This window comes from Somniosus microcephalus, chromosome 5, assembly GCF_052327205.1.
Source record: "Somniosus microcephalus isolate GS21.2 chromosome 5, FLI_Smic_1.0, whole genome shotgun sequence".
Classification (NCBI taxonomy): Eukaryota; Metazoa; Chordata; class Chondrichthyes; order Squaliformes; family Somniosidae; genus Somniosus; species Somniosus microcephalus.
Window position 1 is genome coordinate 11,060,643 of NC_140991.1, and position 23,638 is coordinate 11,084,280.

General features: G+C 46.5%; 1 protein-coding gene across 1 annotated transcript in view; it reads left to right on the forward strand.

The window, feature by feature from the left end:
- LOC147116882 (TBC1 domain family member 20) overlaps positions 1 to 23,638 on the forward strand; it is a 135,126-nt gene that overhangs the window by 43,608 nt on the left and 67,880 nt on the right. The window contains exons 5-7 of the mRNA XM_085987320.1: positions 3,154 to 3,255; positions 12,427 to 12,568; positions 15,349 to 15,533. Coding sequence (XP_085843446.1) covers positions 3,154 to 3,255; positions 12,427 to 12,568; positions 15,349 to 15,533 — 429 coding nt within the window. The remainder of the gene's footprint in view (positions 1 to 3,153; positions 3,256 to 12,426; positions 12,569 to 15,348; positions 15,534 to 23,638) is intronic.

Sequence of the window (23,638 nt, forward strand, 5' to 3'; positions counted from 1 at the left end):
CCAAATGTAATATATCCAAGTTTGCTGATGATACAAAGCTGGGTGGGAATGTAAGTTGTGAGGAGGATGCACGGAGGCTTCAAGGGGATATAGACAGGCTCAGTGAGTGGGCAAGAACATGGCAAATGGAATATAATGTGGAGAAATGTGAAGTTATCCACTTTGGTAGGAAAAATAGAAAAGCAGAGTTTTTTAAATGGTGAGAGATTGGGAAATGTTGGTGTTCAAAGGGACCTGGGTGTCCTTGTACACGAATCACTGAAAGTTAACATGCAGGTACAGCAAGCAATTAGGAAAGGAAACGGTATGTTGGCCTTTACTACAAGAGGATTTGAGTATAAGAGTAAAGACGTCTTACTGTAATTATATAGGGCCCTGGTGAGACCACACCTGGAGTATTGTGTACAGTTTTGGTCTCCTTACCTAAGGAAGGATATACTTGCCATAGAGGGAGTGCAACGAAGGTTCACCAGACTGGTTCCTGGGATGGGGGGATTGCCCTATGAGGAGAGATTGAGTAGACTAGGCCTATATTCTCTAGAGTTTAGAAGAATGAGAGGTGATCTCATTGAAACATACACAATTCACAGAATCACAGAAACCCCACAGTGCAGATAGAGGCCATTTCGGCCCATCGAGCCTGCACCGACACACATCCCACCTGATCCCCGTAACCCCTACACCAACACATATCCCACCCTATCCCTGTAACCCCATGTATTTAATCCCCCTAACACTAAGGGTCAATTTATCATAGCCAATCAACCTAACCCGCACATCTTTGGACTGTGGGAGGAAACCGGAGCACCCGGAGAAAACCCACGCAAACACGGGGAGAATGTGCAAACTCCACCCAGACAGTCGCCCGAGGCCGGATTCGAACCCGGGTCCCTGGCGCTGTGAGGCAACAGTGCTAACCACTATGCCACCGTGCTGGGTTGACAGGGCTTGACAGGGTAGATGCAGGGAGGATGTTTCCCCTGGCTCGGAGTCTAGAACCAGAGGTCACAGTCTCGGAATAAGGGGTCGGCCATTTAGGACTGAGATGAGAAATTTCTTCACTCAGAGGGTGGTGAATCTTTGGAATTCTCTACCCCAGAGGGCTGTGGCGGCTCAGTCATTGAGTATATTCAAGACAGAGATCGATTAGATTTTTGGATATTAAGGGAATCAAGGGATATGGGGATAGTGCAGGAAAGTGGCGATGAGGTTGAAGATCAGCCATGATCTTCTTGAATGGCGGAGCAGACTCGAGGGGCCGAATGGCCGACTCCCGCTCCTGTTCCTATTTCTTATGTTCTTAACATTTTTTGCACATAAAGGGTTTAAAAAAAATCTTTGATCGCAGAAATCATAGAATCTTACAGCACAGAAAGAGGCCATTCGGCCCATTGTGCCTGCGCCGGCTCTTTGAAAGAGCTCTCCAATCAGTCCCACTCCGCTGCTCTTTCCCCAGTCTTGCAGATCTCTCCTTTTCAGGTATATATCCAGTTCCCTTTTGAAAGTTCCTATTGAATCTGCTTCCACCGACCGTCCTGCAGTGGAAACAGTTTCTCCTTATTTACTCTGTCGATACTCCTCATAATTTTGAACACCTCTATTAAATCTCTCCTTCACCTTCTCTGCTCTAAGCAGAACAATCCCAGTTTCTCCACATAACTGAAGTCCCTCATCCCTGGTACCATTCTAGTAAATCTCTGCACCCTCTTCAAGGCCTGGACATCCTTCTTAAAGTTATCCTAACTTAACTAATTTATCGGTTGGTCACCAGGCAGTGACTTCAAGGTGGAGCTAAGATACTCAATTCAAATAAGAGTATGCTGTTTGATTGGTTCAGGTATGTGTACAAGTTTATTCTGGAGCCCTTGGAGAGACGACAGACTGTCTGGAATCTGTAAAGAGAGTTGGTTGGGGTGGATAACTCCCACGGTTGTTTGAAAAAGGTAAGGAAATGAATTGTGTCTTGGTTCCAGCACATAGTTACAAACTATTATTTTCTACTATACCAAGAGCTAGCAAAGCCTCACTACTGTTAAAAATATACATTTTATTAATGCTGCTATTTACTTTTGCTGTTGCTGTTTAATCAACTTTTTTGGCAGGTACTCCGAAAACGAGATCTAATTTTGTGTTGTTATGCTGCTTTCAAAGAGGAGGAGGATCCCACAAAAGCAGGGGATGGAACTACTAGCTGAAATCATCTAAAACAAGGAGCTCTCTGTTGGTTAACCCAGACGTCTGCTATATTTTAGTTGGATATCAGGGCAGGTGGTAGGAACGCTCTCGAATGTGGAGTGGTTAGAAATGCAGAAACCAATTTATTGCCTAACTGGGTAAAACAATAAAAATACGTGTTTGGTATCTGGTGTTGTGGTGGAGTTGAAGCTTCTGCAGTGACTTGGGGAGTTTATCCAGTGATACGCTGCCTGCACAGAGAATTAACAGCACAGAGACGGGCCATTCGGCCCAACCAGTCCATGCCAGTGTTTATGCTCCACACGAGCCTCCTCCCACCTTACTTCATCCAACCCTATTAACATATCCTTCTATTCATTTTTCCCCTCATGTATTTATCTAGCTTCCCCTTTAATGCATCTATGCTATCTGCCTCAACCACTCCATGTGGTAGCGAGTTCCACATTCTCACCACTCTCTGGGTAAAGTGTAGAAGCCAGGAAGCCCCACATTTGATCTCTAGTCTGTGCGGTGTTATCTGATTCTAGTCAGACAATTGTTCTATGAATCTCTGGATCAGGGGTGGGGGGGGGAGAGGAGAGAAGAAATCGGCCAGCCCTGCTAGAAATGCCGCATGTGGTAAGACGAGGATCAGGCTTGGGTGTGATGCCTCCTGTAGTGGAATAGACAAATAACACTATCGATGTTAACGCATGGATAATGGGCGAATTACCAGAGGGAACCTGAGAAAGGATACACCGCTGCAAGAAGTAGACAGCTTGAGAATGGGAGTGGAGGAAGTTGGCATTGAGGAAAGAAGGTGGTGATGGTGGTTTGGAGCCCGCTGGGTGCGTGATGGTAGGCACAGACGCCAGTCATGCTGTCCTGGTACAGCACATACCTGCTGCAGGGCACAGTGTGTGCTTAGTGGTGTCGAGTGAGGTAAAGGGTAACCCTTCTCTTTTTTGTACTCCACAGGGATTTTATGGATCCCACAATGGACAGCACTAAACATATCTTAAACTACCTAATGCCAATTCTGGAGCGGGTGAAGCCAGCACTCCACGACTTCATGCAGAGGTGAGGCTTCTGTTTGTTTGCAGCAGTGACCTATACTTTCTTTGGTAACCTTAAACTCTTCCTGACTGGGCCTCTACACCCCCACCCCCGCCAGTGTGCTCAGTGAATAGCTGGGCTGTACAGAGCAGGACCTCCTATTGGATCCCAGACCTGGGCAAGGCGTTAAGGATAGTACAGTTAGTCTCGACGCCTGGCTGAGTACGGAGGCCACTGTTCTTGCTAGAGAGCGAGTGTACGTGTGCAGGCAAAGACCGAATAGGGTTTGATTGTGATGTGCCAGTGGTTAAATAGCCTGCATATGCTCACTGTGGAGGCTAACACCACCCCCCGAATAATGGCCACTTGGATGAGGTGTCGGAAGGCACGTGGTTCCCTCGGAACTCTACCCAAACAAGGGGAGAAAGAAAAAAGTCGTCCTGAGTAACCCATCTTCTTGTCTAAGGGGAGGATCTATCCATCTGCCCCAAGCACCCCCCCCCCCCCCCGACTGCTGTTCAATAACCAGTCACCAGGGAGTGTGGAAGAGCAGCCCGGGAGGGTGGGTGGATTTTGGGCTACTTTCTTACTCTGGGGTGTTAATGAGCAAGCTCTTGAAACCAGAAATAGAAAGAACTTGCATTCCTATAGCACCTTTCACGCCCTCGGGACATCCCAAAGTGCTTTCCAGGCAAGGAAGCACTTTTGAAGTGTAGTCACTGTTGTACTGCAGGGAAATGCGGCAGCCAGTTTGCACACAGCAGGGGGAGAGCTCCCCTGCTCTTTGAATAGTGGCTGGGGAACTTTTAACGTCCATCTGAGTGCAGACGGACCTCGGTTTAACGTTGCATCTGAAAGACGGCACCTCCGGCAGTGCAGCACTCCCTCAGCACTGCACTGGAGTGTCAGCCTAGATTATGTGTGCGACTCTCTGACTTGTTGAGCTGTGCATCAGTAGGAACGCTACATTTGGCCAGGGAGGGGAAAACTAGACCAGGGTTCCCACTCTTGCTGTTGTCCAGTTACCGTGGCGGAAGTGGATGTCGGGTAAGAATAAGATTGCACAGGGTTGCGATGCCCTCTGTGGTCAAATAGCCCACTGGTACTCATTCTCCAGACTGATGCAGTGGGCAAAAGTCTAGGAGGCATGTGTCAAATAGCAAGAATCAAACTAATTAATCTGAGTTGCTGCTCCAACCATTAAATGCCTGCAGATGGAGGTCTACTGTTTATGTACCTCGCTGTCGGCCTCCAGTGTGGAAACCTGGTACTGCAGCGGTAAAATCCCATTTATGTCACGCTTTTAACAGAAAAACATTTGAAGGCACTTCACAGAGGCGTAAAGGGGCAATAAAGAAGATGCCAAGCCAAGGAAGGAGATACTGGGCGGGGTGACCAAAAGCTTGTCCAAAGGAGGGTCTTAAAGGAGGAGAGAGAGCTGCAAAGGTGGTGGGGTTCAGGGAGTAAATTTCAGAGCATGGGGCCGAGGAGGCTGAAGGCACAGCTGCCAACAGTGGGGCAAAAGGAGGGGTTTGCACAAGAGGCCAAATTGGGAGGAGCAGTGAATTGGGAGGAGTTGTAGGGCTGGAAGTGGTCACAGATATGGGGAGCAGGAGAGGCCATTAAGAAGTTTAAACACCAGGATAAGAATTTTAAATTTGATGCAGTGAGGAACAGTGAGTCATTGTAGGTCAGCGAGGACTGGGTGATGGATGAGCGGGACTTGGTGTCCAGAGAGAATACGCCAAGGGTTTTAGGTAGAGTTTGGAGCTGACTTTATGGAGGATGGGAAGCCAGAATCTGGTGTATAAAGAAAGAACTTGAATTTTTATAGTGCCTTTCCCGACCTCGGGACATCCCAAAGCGCATCACAACCAATCAAGTACTTTAGATTATTTGTTGTAATGTGGGTAATGTACCATGAACTGAATTTTTAAAATTCAAAAACGACCTTGGTAACTTGGATAATTTAGCTATTGGACCAGTTTAAGCAATAAGTTGTGTTTGGAAGGTTCGGTGGTAAATGTCTCACATGGTGCAGTGGTGAGACACGGGTCAGTGCGTGGCCTGTGCTGAGCTGGCTGAGCTCTGTCTGGTCAGTAGTGGGAGCATTAAATTGGCTTCTGCGTTCCTGGGCTCCGGAGGGCAGAAAGGCCAGATCAGCGAGCTCTGCTGCAAGTGTGTGCATGTGAACATCAAGTTGGGCGGGCTGCATTCGACTGTGATACAGCTCCCACCACTTACACCGTCCACGCTTATCACAGGCAGATGCCGAGAGCGCTAATCATTTGCCATTAAATTACAAAGGTGCTGCTTGGGAATGTGTTGAGCGCGCCAGTTATTTTGGGCAGGTCAATAAGTTCTTTGCACCTTGTTATCATAAATGTATTTGTTAGATTCGAATTTTTGGAGCAAAACCACACGGAGACGGAACTGCTGACAGTAAAAGTTTTATTAATAAATAGCTAGAAAGCCTTGTGCACAAGGGAGAGAGGCTGATTTCCCCAGAATCGAACCTTTCCTCTCAACGAAATACAATCTACAAGCCTTGATATACCTTTCGATAGGTAACGCCCATTAGGTTGCAAAAGTAGGCGTACACATACAAACAGCGTCACTACCATTACTCCCTTATTGGTTGGCGTGATTAGTCACTCAATGTCGGGAGCCGCCCTGAAGTGTTCTGACATACAGCATAACAGTTTCTAGCTTCTGTGAGCAAGGTCGCTTAATTCTTGAGATGATAAACAATGTCAGCTTTTGGTTGCGAGCAGACATTACAAAGGAAGATAAGGTGTTTGAGGCAGAGATAGAAATGGCCGACTCCCTATGAAGTTCAGTTTCCCTTATCTCTCAGAAAGCCAGCTGCATTAAACACTGCTTCTGTAACACTGATAACAACAAAGACAGAGACTAAGAGTCTAGTAAATATGCTATTTCTACAGTACTTCGAGGGTTAATATGATGGTCAAGTATCCCATCATGCTTTGCAACTACCCTAATGCTACATGTACGTTTTATATATATTTCCTAATACGTGAAGCTAAATATCCTTTGAATATGATTTCTAGTACTACAGTCCTCCCTGCAGCTTTGGTTAATATATTTAAAGACTAGAGGATTCAGGCTTTGATTCACAGACCTATTTTTGCAATCCAACAGTCCCCCCTCCAACCCCCCCCCCGAAAGGGAACCTTGAGGCGGGTTAGAAAGTGTGTACACCTACGAGCAGCTGATATAACATGCTGGGAAACCAAGAGCGTGAATGATTGAGGTTCCTTCCGGTTACTGGACCTACTTTGTTATACACCTCCCCCCTTAGACCTCTTATACTACTACCTCATCCTTCATACGCTTGATCTCTCCAGCAAACGACCGAAGTCATCCAAAGCACGTGTGGGAGGAGCAGTGCATGCACTAACTGTCTTAACCACTTGTTTCGCTTTAGCCCGTTTACATTTCTTACATGTCACGCATAGCAAACTCAAGACCAGTATTAACTGCACCACGACTAATACGTGTGAAATCAGTCTGATCCATGGGTGTTCCGATTCTGCCCCGCCTGGGGTATCCTCTGTTTCTTCTATCTTTCCTGATGTTACCCCGCCTGGGGTTTTCTCTACGTTGCTTCAGATCTTCTCTTTCGGTGTGCTCAATTAATTTGTTAGTCATGGGCATGCGTACCCAATTGGCTTATGTATCAAAGTATGCTAACTACCAGAGCGTGTGAAATAATACAAACCTAAGGGTGTGCTGAAGCCCAATATATAGTGCCTGATTCCATTTTGTTAATACAAAATTATTCCAAAATCCAAACAGCAGTACAGTGGAACTGACCGGTTTTGTCAATGTTCAATTTCATTTCTATCAATTTATCCTCCATTTCCAATTTCAGAAACAAGTGATTCTTAGGCTGGGTGGTTTACACAGTGTTTTAACATTAGAGACAGAAGTGCTGCAATTAGTTTACAAGGTAGCTTCCATTTAACAAAAGAAAGAGGCAAATCCATTGTAACTCTGCTTAGAGCCCAAGGGGTTAATTTACCAAATCATAAATTTCCTTCTGTCACTGTGGGGAAATATTAACTTAACATTGAGAAACTTAAATTTAATAATGTCCAATATCTTTAAACTTCATACTAAAGTTGTTGCTTGGTGAACTTAAACAGCTGTCAGTGGAAAGGGTTAACTCCTCTGCAGGCTTTAAGAAGGTGGAGCAAAACATTATCAAATGCACGCAATTGCATCCATTCACGTAAATAAAAAAAAACTTTCCTGATCGAAAGACAGTTGTGTTTTCACACTTTAACTAAACACGAACACGGAGGTAATATGGACAGTGAAGAAAGACGGGATTGAGCAAAGTTCACAAGCTAAGTAAGTCTTTGTAAGGGACTCTGCAACTATCGGATGTTCTCGCGGAGCGGAGTTATCTTATTTAATGCGGTCTACACAAATTTACACCAACCAGAATTTCACCGTGGCCACAATGAAAGTCTGGTTTTAATAGGTTAATTAACCTCATAACTCCAATTTAATCCAAATCTTGTAAACATTCAAATTAATTTTCTTCCAAGCACATTGGCAACTGTAACTTTAAGGCAGAAGCTTATCTTTTGTAAAACTGAACCAATAAAACAAAACAAATAGCACATTCTTGCAGAAAACAGTAAATGACGTCATATTCCTTATTGTCCTTTCTTCAGATGTCTTTCCAAAATACTGTAAAAACATTGAATATAACTGGAGAAAAATTAGTTTTTTTTTTCACATTTAAACAGATCAAATCAAACTGCTTTGGAAGCGTTCACCATAGAGTTTTCAGGCTTTGATTCACAGGCCTATTTTTGCAATCCAACATATTTAAATCCCCCCCCCCCCCCCCCATGGTTCATTCTGTGTTGGTTTTGCACCCACGGTCTCTCTCATTATTAACAATCACCTGTTCTGAACTAGAATCGTACCAATGGCTCAGTTAAGAAATCCTGTCCCTACTGCACTTTACTAGCTCCCGATTCTTCAGCCAGACAGACCATCTGTTGATCGCTTTCCACATTAAATTTTGTTAACAGTAACTGCGGGGATGGAGTCTAAATCCAGTCAGCCATTTGTTTTCTTCCCCATTCCTGTTCTCTCTCTCTCTCTGTCTCTAAAAAGTGTAGGTGGGTACTTAAGAACGAAATTAGGAGAGCGAAGAGGGGGCATAAAAAAACACTGGCAGGCAAAATAAAAGAAAATCCCAAGGTGGTTTATAAGTATATTGAGGGCAAGAGAATAACCAGGGAAAGAGTAGGGCCCATTAGGGACCAACGTGGCAATCTGTGTGTAGAGCCGGAAGATGTAGGTGAGGTTTTAAATGAATATTTTGCATCTGTGTTCACTATGGAGAAGGACGATATAGGCATAGAAATCCGGCAGGGGGATTGTGATATACTTGAACATATTAGTATTGAGAGGGAGGAGGTACTAGCGGTTTTAGCGGGCTTAAAAGTGGATAAATCCCCAGGCCCAGACGAGATATATCCCAGGCTGCTGTGAGGCAAGGGAGGAGATTGCAGGGGCTCTGACACAAATTTTCAGAATCTCTCTGGCCACAGGGGAGGTGCCAGAGGACTGGAGAACAGCTAACGTAGTACCATTATTCAAGAAGGGTAGTAGGGATAAACCAGGGAATTACAGGCCAGTGAGCCTAACATCAGTGGTAGGGAAATTATTGGAAAAAATTCTGAGGGACAGAATTAGTCTTCACTTGGAGAAGCAAGGATTAATCAAGGATAGTCAGCATGGCTTTGTCGGGGAGATCATGTCTAACCAATTTGATTGAATTTTTCAAGGGGGTGACTAAGTGTGTAGATGAGGGTAGTGCAGTTGATGTAGCCTACATGGACTTCAGTAAGGCTTTTGACAAAGTCCCGCATGGGAGACTGGTCAAGAAGATAAGAGCCCATGGGATCCAGGGCAATTTGGCACATTGGATCCAAAATTGGCTTAGTGGCAGGAGGCAGAGGGTGATGGTCGAAGGTTGTTTTTGTGACTGGAAGCCTGTGTCCAGTGGTGTACCATAGTGATCGGTGCTGGGTCCTTTGCTGTTGTAGTGTACATTAATGATTTAGATATGAATGTAGGAGGTATGATCAGTAAGTTCGCAGATGACACGAAAATTGGTGGAGGGAAGCCTCAGGCTACAGGACGATATAGACGGGTTGGTTAGATGGGCAGAACATTGGCAAATGGAATTTAACCCTGAAAAGTGTGAGGTGATGCATTTTGGGAGGACTAACGAGGCAAGGGAATACACAATGAATGATAGGATTCTAGGAAAGACAGAGAATCAAAGGGACCTTGGTGTGCATGTACATAGATCCCTGAAGGCAGTAGGACAGGTAGATATAAGATGGATAAAAAGGCATATGGGATACTTGCCTTCATTAGCCGAGGCATAGAATATAAGAGCAGGGAGGTTATGATGGAGCTGTACAAAACTCTAGTTCGGCCACAGCTGGAATACTGTGTGCAGTTCTGGTCGCCACACTATAGGAAGGATGTGATTGCATTGGAGAGGGTGCAGAGGAGATTCACCAGGATGTTACCTGGGCTGGAGCGTTTCAGCTATGAAGAGAGACTGGACAGACTGGGGTTGTTTTCCTTAGAGCAGAGAAGGCTGAGGGGGGACCTGATTGAGGTGTACAAAATTATGAGGGGCATAGATAGGGTAGATAGAAAGGAACTTTCCCCCTTAGTACAGGGGTCAATAACCAGGGGGCATAGTTTCAAGGTAAGAGGCAGGAGGTTTAGAGGGGATTTGAGGAAAAACTTTTTCACCCAGAGTGTGGTTGGAATCTGGAACTCACTGCCTGAAAGGGTGGTAGAGGCAGGAACCCTCACAACATTCAAGAAGCATTTAGATGAGCACTTGAAACACCATAGCATACAAGGCCACGGACCAAGTGCTGGAAAATGAGATTAGAATAGATACGTCTTGATGGCCGTCGTGGACACGGGCCGAAGGGCCTCTTTCTGTGCTGTATAACTCTGACTGTCTATGATTCTAAAAGATAATACATCCCCAAGGGTCAGTGCTGGGATCACTGCTTTTTTTGATATATATAAATGACCTGGATATTGGGATACAGTAGAATTTCTAAATTTGCTGATGACACCAAACTTGGGGGTGTGACAGACAGTGAGGATGATACCAATCGACTGCAACAGGACGTAGAAAGGCTAGCAGAATGGGCAGACAGGTGACAGATGGAATTTAATTCAGAGAAGTGTGAGGTGATGCATTTTGGCAGAAGGAACAGGGAGAGGCAATATACATTTAATGGCGCAGTTTTAAAGACTGTGCAGGGACAGAGGGACCTGGGAGTTAATGTGCATAGGTCCCTGAAGGTGGCAGGACATATTGAGAGAGTGGTTAACAAAGCATATGGGATCTTGGGCTTCATAAATAGAGGTATTGAGTACAAAAGTAGAGAAGTTATGCTGAACCTTTATAAAGCCCTGGTTAGGCCACAACTGGAGTATTGCATCCAGTTCTGGTCACCACACTTTAGGAAGGATGTGAAGGCCCTTGAGAGGGTGCAGAGGAGATTTACCAGACTGGTTCTGGGGATGGGGCATCTTAGCTACAAGGACAGGTTGGAGAAGCTGGATTTGTTTTCATTAGAGCAAAGGAGGTTGAGGGGTGATTTGATAGATTGTACAAGATTATGATGGGTTTGGATAGGCTAGACAGGGAAAGGCTGTTCCCACTAGTTGATGGTACAAGGACCAGGGGACACAGATTTAAGGTTTTGGGCAAGAGATACAGGGGGGATGTGAGGAAAAACTTTTTTACGCAGCGAGTGGTGAGGACCTGGAACTCGCTGCCGACGGAAGTGGTGGAAGCAGACACACTCAATGTTTTCAAGGGGAGACTGGATAGGTACTTGAGGGAAATAAACTTGCAGGACTACGGGGATAGAGTGGGGGAATGGGACTGACTGGATTGCTCTGCAGAGAGCCGGCACGGACTCGATGGGCCGAATGGCCTCCTTCTGTGCTGTTATGACTCTGACATCGTCCAGTGTTTATAGCAAGCTAATCGCGTTGACCACAATGCGCCCACTATAAGCGGTGAAAACTCTACTACTGCAGTCAAATTGCCCATGGACACTATCTAAGCTCGCATGCAAAGTATGGTCTCTATAGCTAGGTAGTGGAGGATGGCTGGCCCTTGTGGAGCTGTAACTTGGCACGGGTCAATGTTTTCAGGAGGAGGCAGGTGGGAGGGAGGGAAGCTTTAATACAACTGATGGCTTTTGTATCCAATCCTAAACTTGCAGTGAAATACCCATGGTGTATAAACCCTGGGATTGTATTAATGTCCTGTTAGTTAAGAATATCGCTCAAGGGTATTGACATAAGAAAACTACTAGGCACTTGGTCGAAGTATTAAACAAGGCTTTAATCAACTGTTTTTCAACATGGAGATCTAGTTGTGTCCTTCACTAGTTCCTGTTAAAGAATGTCCTGAGCAAGCTGGGCCCATGCCCGAGTATTTATACTCTCCCTGGACAGCGCCACCAGCAGGCCACCCAGTATCATTTCCACATGAATGACAAGATTCATGTCAGGTATTGCCAATATTTGCTTTATTTGCTCCTGTCTTTTCCCTTCCCCGCCAAAGGATATTGTACCACTATGCTAAATAAACTGAGTGACAACACTGGTAAGAGGTGCTAACATCTGAATAAATCGTCCTGGCCTGAGGCAGAAGGTCATGGGATCAAGCCCCACTCCAGAGACTTGAGCAGATAGCCCAGGTCAACATTTCAGTGTGACACTGAGGGAGTGCTGCTTTGTCGGAGACATTAAACCGAGACCTGTCAGTCTGTGCAGGTGTAAAAGATCCCATGGCTCTATTCACAGAAGAGCAGTGTGTCCTGGTCACCATTGATCCCTCGACCATCAGCACAAAAACAAATTAACTGGTCATTTATCTGATTTACTGTTTGTGGGACCTTGCAGTGTTGGAAATGGCTGCCGCATGTGTCTACACAACGACAGTGACTGCACTTCAAAAGTAATTCATTGGATGTGAAGTGCTTTGAGGTCCTGAGGATGTGGAAGGCGCTATATAAATGCAGGTTCTTTCTTGCTTGGAGTGAGAGTAATTGCCCCGGCTGAAGCTGTCTTGTGTCTCTGATTTAGGGCAGAGGTCGGCACCATCTTTGCCCTGAGCTGGCTGATCACCTGGTACGGGCACGTCCTCTCTGAGTTTCGTCACACCGTCAGGCTCTACGACTTCTTCCTGGCGAGTCACCCACTGATGCCGGTCTACTTTGCGGCGGCGGTACGTAGCGGTGCTTACCAGCCCCACTCCCTGAACGCCCAGTCTGCTACTTCTCTGCCCTTGTGCTCAGCGGTTTGTTGGATTTGCATAGAATCTACAGCACAGAAACAGCCCATTCAGCCCAGCTAGTCTATGCCAGTTTTATGCTCCACCCCTCTTCATCTAACCCCATCAGCCTATTTAAAAAACATTAAAAAAATTAGTTTTATGGGATGTGGGCATCACTGGCAAGGCTGGCATTTATTGCCCATCCCTAGTTGCCCTTGAGAAGGTGGTGGTGAGCCGCCGCCTTGAACCGCTGCAGTCCGTGTGGTGAAGGTACTCCCACAGTGCTGTTAGGGAGGGAGTTCCAGGATTTTGAACCAGCGACCATGAAGGATCGGTGATATACTTCCAAGTCAGGATGGTGTGTGACTTGGAGGGGAGCTTGGAGGTGGTGGTGGTCTGTAATTTTAAAGATCTCTATTAGGTCACACTTTGGCCTTCTCTTTTCTAGATGGTTGTAGCTGTTGAAGGTTAATTATCTCAGCCCTAGAACATGGCTGCTGGAGTTCCTCAGGGCAGTGTCCTAGGCTCAACCATTTTCAACTGCTTCATCAATGACCTCCTCTCCATTATAAGGTCAAAAGTGGAGATGTTCGCTGATGATTGCACAGTGTTCAGTTCCATTTGCAACTCCTCAGATAATGAAGCAGTCCATGCCCACATGCAGCAAGACCTGGATGATGTTCAGGCTCGGGCTGATAAGTGGCAAGTAACATTCGCGCCACACAAGCGCCAGGCAATGACTATCTCCAACAAGCGAGAGTCTAACCACCGCCCCTTGTCATCCAACGGCATTACCATCGTCGAGTCCCCCACCATCAAGGTCCTGGGGGGTCACCATTGACCAGACACTTAACTGGAGCAGCCACATAAATACTGTGGCTACAAGAGCAGGTCAGAGGCTGGGTATTCTGCGGCGAGTGTCTCACCTCCTGACTCCCCAAAGCCTTTCCACCATCTACAAGGCACAAGTCAGGAGTGTGATGGAATACTCTCCACTTGTCTGCATGAGTGCAGCTCCAACAAAACACAAGAAGCTCAACACCATCCAGGACAAAGCTGCCCGCTTGATTGGCACCACATCCACTCCCTCTGCCACCAACCGGCATACCGTGGCTGCAGTGTGTACCATCTACAAGATGCACTGCAGCAACTCGCCAAGGCTTCTTCGGCAGCACCTCCCAAACCCGCGACCTCTTCCACCTCGAAGGACAAGGGCAGCAGGCGCACGGGAGCACCACCACCTCCAAGTTCCCCTCCAAGTCACACATCATCCTGACTTGGGAATATATCGCTGCTCCTTCATTGTCGCTGGGCCAAAGTCCTGGAACTCCCTCCCTAACAGCACTGTGGGAGCACCTTCACCACATGGACTGCAGCCGTTCAAGGCGGCTCACCACCACCTTCTCAAGGGCAATTAGGGATGGGCAATAAATGCTGGCCTTGTCAGCGACACCCACATCCCAGGAACGAATAAAAAAACCTGTGAAAGGCTGCAGTTGTTAAAAAGGTAGTTAAAGGTAACCTAGTAAACGAGAGGCCGAGCCCGTTGTGGCGCTAAGCCATGGAGCAGAATGTGCTCGGGTTCCATATCTGGTCTATGGTGAAGTAACTGATGTCAGCCGGGGCCCGTAGCAATGACACCATAGCTGGCCTCAGCATCCCTAGTTCGGGAGGGGTAAAGCAGCAAGGGTTACCGCTTCTGATCACAACCGAATGGCACCTGCTGCAAAGTGGGTGCAGCGCGCGGACGGAATTGGGCTCGACTGTAAAGCCTCCATTTCCCCCCCGCCCACCATTCCCCCGAAGAACAGTTACCACGTGGCCAAGTTTTGCTGTAGGAGATCACAGTTTTAGCGTAGTCTTTCCTGGGGGCTTGCATGGAGGGTAAAGGCCGATACAGGCTGGTTGGGTCACATGGCCTGTTTCCGTGTTGTAGCTTCTAATGTAGGGGCAGGAGGAATGGTGCAGCACCCATACTGGTTATGGCACTAGATTAGCAACACAGAGGTCGTGAGTTCAATTTGGCCGATTGTCATGAAAACCCAACTAATTCACTAATGTCCTTCGGGGAAAGGAACCTGCCATCCCTACCCAGTCTGGACTATATGTGACTCTAGTTCCACAATACATGGTTGACTCTTAACACCTCTGCAGTGGCCCAGCATTGTAAAAACAATTGCTACCCAAGAAAGCCCACCACCGTCTTCTCAGTGATGGGCAATAAAAGTGGCCTTGCCAGCACCAGCTACATCCTGAGAAATGGGGAGGATAGGGGAGAAAAACACTGGTTTGGGTACAGAGCAATAGTTGAATTTGGCATGAATCCTGTCAAGACTCCCTGCCTCTCAGCCAGGGAGTGGGGAATGGAGCATGTCTTTGAGGGAGTGGGAAATGGAGCATGTCTTTGAGGCAGTGGGAAATGGCGCATGTCTTTGAGGGAGTTTGAAATGGTGCATGTCTGAGGCAGTGGGAAATGGTGCATGTCTTTGAGGGAGTGGGAAATGGAGCATGTCTTTGAGGGAGTGGGAAATGGAGCATGTCTTTGAGGGAGTTTGAAATGGAGCATGTCTTTGAGGGAGTTTGAAATGGAGCATGTCTTTGAGGGAGTTTGAAATGGAGCATGTCTTTGAGGCAGTGGGAAATGGAGCATGTCTTTGAGGGAGTGGGAAATGGTGCATGTCTTTGAGGGAGCGGGAGATTGACTGACTGCCTGCCTACCTGTCTTGTTTCAGATTGTGTTGCACAGGGAGAAGGAAGTTCTGAAGTGCGACTGTGACATGGCCAGTGTTCATCAGCTACTGTCTAAGATACCACAGGACCTTCCTTACGAGGTGCTGATCATCAAAGCGGAAGAGCTGTTTTCCCACTACCCACCCCCAGAGCTCGCAAAACAAGCAGCGCTTCAGCTACGCAAAAGGTAAGATTTTTCTTTTTAAAAATGTGTGTGTGTATACTGCTGCCTATTGGTGCGGGCTGAGTATTGGCACTTGAACCTTATAGATGGTGGATATGCTTTGAGGGGTCAGAAGAAGGTGAGCCACTCCTCGCACAGCACCCAGCCTCTGCCCTTTTCTTGTCGCCATGGTGTTAATCTGGCAGATCCAGTTCACCGTCTGGTCGGTGGTGTTCCCCCAAGAAGTTGATGGACGGGGACTCGACGCTGGTGGTCTTGAAGGTCAGGGGCAGATGTCCAGGTGATGGTCTTGTGGGTGATGATTGTTACGTGGCATTTATGTGGCACAAATGTTATCCACCACTTATCAGCTCAAGCCTGGATGTTAACCAGCCAGGTCCTGTTGTAGGCCAACATGAGTTGCCTCAATATCCGAGGAGTTGTGAATGAAGGGTGAACACTGTGGAATCATCAGTGAAGAGCCCCACTCCTGAGCTTATAACGAGGGAAGGTCATGGATGAAGCAGCTGGAGAAGGTTGGGCCAAGGACGTTTCCCACAGGGCCTCCTGCACTGATGTCCTGGAGTTGTAATGATTGGCCCCTGACACGGCCGTCTTCCTTTGAGTCAGGTATGACTCCAGCCCTTTTACCTCCATTGACTTCAGTTTTACAAGGGCTCCTTGATGCCACACATGGTCGAATGCTGCTTTGATGCCGAAGGCAGCTACTGGCTCCCCTCTCCTCTAGCATTCAGCTCTTGTGTCCGTGTCTGGATCAAGGCTGTGATGAGGTCTGGAGCTGAGTGGTTCTGACCCCAATGGCCTTCCCCACCTACGTCTATTTAATGATCTTGGTCAGTGAGTCAGTTATAAACTCGGGCTTGGTACTCGAAGATTTTATTTCACGAAGTGTCCAATTAGATAATTTTTACTCAGCGAGTTGATGTGATCTGGAATGCGCTGCCTGAAAGGGCGGTGGAAGTAGATTCAATAATAACTTTCAGAAGGGAATTGGATAAATACTTAAAAAGGAAAAATTTGCAGGGCTTTATGGAAAGAGCAGGGGAGTGGGACTAATTGGAGAGCTGTTTCAAAGAGCTGGCACCGACACGATGGGCTGAGTGGCCTCCTCCTGTGCTGTGTGATTCTATTAGGATATGGACTGCATTTGCACGCCGATTGAAGAGGAGTTGATTACAGGATTCAAGAAAAATATCAAAATATACAGAGAAACAGCAAGGGAGTTGTCTTCGAGTCGCTGGGGAGCCTGCATTGACAAGGACAGGCAGTCACATGGCCTTCTCCAACACGAAGTTTGTGTGCACTTAAAAAAAAAAAAAAAAAGCCTTTTTCTCCTCCTTTCATCAAAGGTACTTTAACCCACTGGCTGCGGTTTGATAGGTGCTGACCAAGTAACCATTGCTGGTGGGTGATTATCAGCAATCTATTTAACTGTGGGGAGATAACATCTGGCACTGCGGGAACAGGGAACACTGGGTGAGAATCCTTACCCGTCAGTCTTTTATACCTCCCTAGAGCAGCGACACAGATTAACCAGTTTTGTGGTAGGTGTGACCTATACAAAAGGGACGGTCTACACCTGTGCAGAGATGGAACTGATGTTCTCGGGGTAATTTTTGATAAAGCAGTTCGGGAGCATTTAAACTAGTATGGCAGGGGGCTAGAAACCTATGTAGTGAAATAGAGGAAAGTGAAAGGCAGACAGAAATAAATGGTAAAAGGGTGAGGAACAAAAAACAAAGGGCCAAACTAATTCATAAAAAATGTGAGCATAAAAAAAGCCTGAGGGTTTTATACCTTAATGCGAGAAGCATCAGGAACAAGGTAGATGAATTAGCTGTGGAAATAGAGGTTAATAATTATGATCTAATTGGGATTACGGAAACATGGTTGCAGGGTGAGCAGGGCTGGGAGCTTAACATACAGGGGTATTCAGTATTTAGGAAGGATCGACAAAAAAGAAAGGGAGGAGGGGTAGCATTGCTAGTAAAAGAGGGGATAAATGCAATTGAAAAGAAGGATATTAACTCAGTTAATACAGAATCTATATGGGTGGAGCTAAGAAATAGCGAGGGGCGAAAAACATTAATAGGAGTGGTATATAGGCCTCCAAATGGTAAAATAGAGGTTAGGGAGGGCATCACGAGGGAAATTAGAGAAGCGTGCAATAAGAGCACAGCTGTCATCATAGGTGACTTTAACTTACATATAGATTGGACTAGCCTAATCAGTAAAAATAATGAGGAGGAGGAATTCCTTGAGTGTTTAAGGGATGGTTATCTGGATCAATATGTCGAGGAACCAACTCGGGAACAGGCTATATTGGACTGGGTACTGTGCAATGAGAAGGGACTAATCAGTAATCTTGTTGTACGGGGACCCTTGGGTCAGAGCGATCATAACATGATCGATTTCTCACTCGAAATGGAGAGCGAAGAAATTGACTCAGAGACTAAGGTCCTGAATTTAAACAAGGGGAATTATGATGCCATGAGACGGGAACTGAGTAGGTCTGATTGGACAACGTTCCTGGGAGGACTGGAGGTAGATAAACAATGGCAAACATTTAAAGATAGAATGACAAAATTGCAAAAATTGTTTATACCAATCTGGCATAAAAGGAAATCTAAAAAGGTGACTCAACCGTGGATAACAGGGGAAATTAGAGACAGCATAAAATCCAAAGATAGGGCGTATAAAATAGCCAAAAAAAGCGCCAGAGCGGAAGATTGGGAACAGTTTAAGATAGAGCAAAGGAGGGCAAAGGGCATGATCAAGAGGGGCAAAATAGCTTACGAAAACAAGCTGGCGGAAAATATAAAAACTAACTCCAAAAGCTTTTATAAATATATCAAAAGGAAAAGACTGGTGAAAACCAAAGTTGGTCCATTGCAGTCAGATACGGGGGAATATATAATGGGAAATAAGGAAATGGCAGATCAACTAAATGCATACTTTGGGTCAGTCTTTACGAAGGAAGACACAAAAAACCTCCCTGGGATATCGGGAAAAATAGGGACATTGGCAAAGGAGGAACTGACGCAAATCAATATCTCTAAGGATATGGTGTTAAGGAAGCTAAAGGGATTGAAGGTGGACAAATCCCCAGGGCCTGATAACATGCATCCTAGGGTACTGAAGGAGGTGGCCCTAGAGATAGCGGATGCACTAAGGATGATTTTTCAGAATTCATTAGACTCGGGAACAGTGCCGATGGATTGGAGGGTAGCTAACGTTACCCCACTATTCAAAAAGGGGGGTAGGGAAAAAGCAGGTAATTACAGACCTGTAAGCCTTACATCAGTTGTGGGCAAAATGCTGGAGTCCATCATTAAGGATGAAATAGCGGAGCACTTAGCAAATGGGGACAGGATAGGACAGAGTCAACATGGATTTACAAAGGGTAAATCGTGCTTGACTAATCTATTGGAATTTTTTGAGGGAGTAACTGGTAGAATAGATGGGGGAGAGCCAGTAGATGTGGTGTACCTGGACTTCCAAAAGGCCTTCGATAAGGTCCCACATAAAAGATTAGCATGGAAAATTGAGGCTCATGGGATAAAGGGGAAAGTTTTGGCGTGGATAGGGAACTGGCTGTCAGATAGAAAACAGAGAGTTGGAATAAACGGCTCATTTTCTGAATGGCAGGCAGTAACAAGTGGGGTACCACAGGGATCTGTCCTGGGCCCCCAGCTGTTCACAATTTACATTAATGACCTGGATCAGGGAGTCGGATGCAGCATTTCCAAATTTGCAGACGACACTAAACTAGGAGGGGGGGTGGGCTCAGAGGAAGAGACCAGGAAGCTCCAGAGCGATTTGGACAGACTGGGCGATTGGGCGGATAAATGGCAGATGCACTATAATGTGGACAAGTGCGAAGTTATCCACCTTGGGTGCAGGAACGGGAGGGCAAATTATTATTTAAATGGCAATAGATTGGGAGAGGGGGAAGTACAGAGAGACCTGGGTGTTCTTGTACACCAGTCACTGAAGGCGAGCATGCAGGTGCAACAGGCGGTCAAGAAGGCAAACGGTATGCTGGCCTTCATAGCAAAAGGGTTAGAATACAGGAACAGGGATACCTTGCTGCAGCTGTACAGGGCACTGGTGAGACCACACCTCGAGTACTGTGTACAGTTTTGGTCGCCTCATCTGAGGAAGGATGTTCTTGCCATGGAGGGGGTGCAGCGGCGATTCACCAGGCTGATACCAGGAATGGCGGGAATGACCTATGAGGAGAGACTATGTAGTTTAGGGATGTACACACTGGAGTTTAGAAGATTGAGAGGGGACCTCATAGAAGTGTATAAAATTCTGACAGGTCTAGACAGACTGGATGCAGAAGGAATGTTTCCCTTGGCGGGTGAGAACAGAACTAGAGGACATAATTTAAGGATAAGGGCTAAACCATTTAGGACAGAGATGAGGGGGAATTTCTTCACTCAGAGAGTGGTGAACCTGTGGAACTCATTGCCACAGAGGGCAGTGTACGCCAGCTCATTAAATATATTTAAGAGGGAATTAGATACATTTCTACGGGCAAAAGGGGTTAAGGGTTACGGAGAGAAGGCGGGGACGGGATACTGAATTAAAGGAGCAGCCATGATCTCATCGAATGGCGGAGCAGGCACGAAGGGCCGAATGGCCTACTCCTGCTCCTATCTTCTATGTATCTATGTAACTGTAGCACTGCTGGCCAAGATCGGCCAATGCAGCAATGACCAGGGAAGTTCATTGTGTATTTTTGCGTCGAGCTGTATCTGCATGCACTCTTGGGCAGAATATTGTAATAAGAAAATGAGTTGGCTAAGAGCCAGACCACAATGAGCGCTGACTTGGCTCTGATTCAACCTCTTCATTTATTCAGCTTCATTCACTGCGAGCTTCGTTCATTGCGCTTCTCCCATTCTTTCTCTCTCTCTCTTGAATTTAATCTCCTTGCGCACTGCACTACAGCACACTCTCCTGCTGCAGCTTCACCTTCAGAACGCAGTAATAACTGAGACGTTGTTGAGCATCCGGCCTGTCACTGCCGAGTCAGCAGACTAAAACTTAGGAAGCACTTGTCTCAACCGCAGCTTAATATAACACATCGGGTGTTTGCATTCTGCGCATTGACCATTTCTTTTCTGTTCTATTTGGTGGGGGAATAAAAAGTAGCAAGGAATACATTTTTTAAAAAGCAAATAAGCAACGCAAATTGCTTCTCTCCTTGTGTTGCTGACTCCTTCTGTTGGATGCTGGGCGTGCAGTGATAGCTTGTCGAAGTGATTATTGTTAGTGAGTGTCAGCAGGGTATAATTGAGCCTTGTCCTGTACTTGCCTGACATTCTCACATGGCTGTTACCAGCACAGATCTTTGGATAGCAATTGGGAGCAAGAACCCTGGCAATTTTTATTATTTATTTCTCCCGCACCCTTTCACACCGCCCACCCTCCCTAAATCTGGGGTAAGAGGCCTGTTGGAATGACTCTCCACCCAGGCATCATCTCCTGGAAAATTAGCGGAGACATCATTGCGGTTTCTGTTGATTTGGACCAGGAATGTTGCTGTAGTAACGTGAATGGGGATCTGTGCAGTGAGCCCTTGCATTGATCAATTGATGAGGGTGGAGATGAGTGTCGTAGTGAGCCCTTGTATTAATGAGGCTGGAGATCAGTGTCGTAGTGAGCCCTTGTATTGATGTATTGATGAGGCTGGAGATCAGTGTCGTAGTGAGCCCTTGTATTGATGAGGCTGGAGATCAGTGTCGTAGTGAGCCCTTGTATTGATGTATTGATGAGGCTGGAGATCAGTGTCGTAGTGAGCCCTTGTATTAATGTATTGATGAGGATGGAGATCAGTGTCGCAGTGAGCCCTTGTATTAATGTATTGATGAGGCTGGAGATCAGTGTCGTAGTGAGCCCTTGTATTGATGTATTGATGAGGGTGGAGATCAGTGTCGTAGTGAGCCCTTGTATTAATGTATTGATGAGGATGGAGATCAGTGTCGCAGTGAGACCTTGTATTGATGAGGGTGGAGATCAGTGTCGCAGTGAGCCCTTGTACTGATGTATTGATGAGGGTGGAGATCAGTGTCGTCGTGAGCCCTTGTATTGATGAGGGTGGAGATCAGTGTTGTAGTGAGCCCTTGTATTGATGTATTGATGAGGGTGGAGATCAGTGTCGTAGTGAGCCGTTGTATTGATGTATTGATGAGGGTGGAGATCAGTGTCGTAGTGAGCCCTTGTATTGATGTATTGATGTGGGTGGGGATCAGTGTCGTAGTGAGCCCTTGTATTGATGTATTGATGAGGGTGGAGATCAGTGTCGTAGTGAGCCCTTGTATTGATGTATTGATGAGGGTGGAGATCAGTGTCGTAGTGAGCCCTTGTATTGATGTATTGATGAGGGTGGAGATCAGTGTCGTAGTGAGCCCTTGTATTGATGTATTGATGAGGGTGGAGATCAGTGTCGTAGTGAGCCCTTGTATTGATGAGGGTGGAGATCAGTGTCGCAGTGAGCCCTTGTATTGATGAGGGTGGAGATCAGTGTCGTAGTGAGCCCTTGTATTGATGTATTGATGAGGATGGCGATCAGTGTCGTAGTGAGCCCTTGTATTGATGCATTGATGAGGATGGCGATCAGTGTCGTAGTGAGCCCTTGTATTGATGTATTGATGAGGATGGCGATCAGTGTCGTAGTGAGCCCTTGTATTGATGTATTGATGAGGGTGGAGATCAGTGTCGTAGTGAGCCCTTGTATTGATGTATTGATGAGGGTGGAGATCAGTGTCGTAGTGAGCCCTTGTATTGATGTATTGATGAGTGTGGAGATCAGTGTCGTAGTGAGCCCTTGTACTGATGTATTGATGAGGGTGGAGATCAGTGTCATAGTGAGCCCTTGTATTGATGAGGGTGGAGATCAGCGTCGCAGTGAGCCCTTGTATTGATGAGGGTGGAGATCAGTGTCATAGTGAGCCCTTGTATTGATGTATTGATGAGGGTGGAGAGCAGTGTCGTAGTGAGCCCTTGTATAGATGTATTGATGAGGGTGGAGATCAGCGTCGCAGTGAGCCCATGTATAGATGTATTGATGAGGGTGGAGATCAGTGTCATAGTGAGCCCTTGTATTGATGAGGGTGGAGATCAGCGTCGCAGTGAGCCCATGTATTGATGAGGGTGGAGATCAGTGTCGTAGTGAGCCCTTGTATTGATGTATTGATGAGGATGGCGATCAGTGTCGTAGTGAGCCCTTGTATTGATGAGGTTGGAGATCAGTGTCAAAGTGAGCCCTTGTATTGATGAGGATGGCGATCAGTGTCGTAGTGAGCCCTTGTATTGATGTATTGATGAGGATGGCGATCAGTGTCGTAGTGAGCCCTTGTATTGATGAGGGTGGAGATCAGTGCCGTAGTGAGCCCTTGTATTGATGTATTGATGAGGGTGGAGATCAGTGTCGTAGTGAGCCCTTATATTGATGAGGGTGGAGATCAGTGTCGTAGTGAGCCCTTGTATTGATGTATTGATGAGGATGGCGATCAGTGTCGTAGTGAGCCCTTGTATTGATGAGGGTGGAGATCAGTGCCGTAGTGAGCCCTTGTATTGATGTATTGATGAGGGTGGAGATCAGTGTCGTCGTGAGCCCTTGTATTGATGAGGGTGGAGATCAGTGTCGTAGTGAGCCCTTGTATTGATGTATTGGTGAGGGTGGAGATCAGTGTCGTAGTGAGCCCTTGTATTGATGAGGGTGGAGATCAGTGTCGAAGTGAGCCCTTGTATTGATGTATTGATGAGGGTGGAGATCAGTGTCGTAGTGAGCCCTTGCATTGATGAGGGTGGTGATCAGTGTCGTAGTGAGCCCTTGCATTGATGAGGGTGGGGATCAGTGTCGTAGTGAGCCCTTGTATTGATGTGGGTGGGGATCAGTGTCGTAGTGAGCCCTTGTATTGATGTGGGTGGGGATCAGTGTCGTAGTGAGCCCTTGTATTGATGTGGGTGGGGATCAGTGTCGTAGTGAGCCCTTGTATTGATGAGGGTGGAGATCAGTGTCGTAGTGAGACTTGTATTGATGAGGGTGGAGATCAGTGTCGTAGTGAGCCCTTGTATTGATGTATTGATGAGGG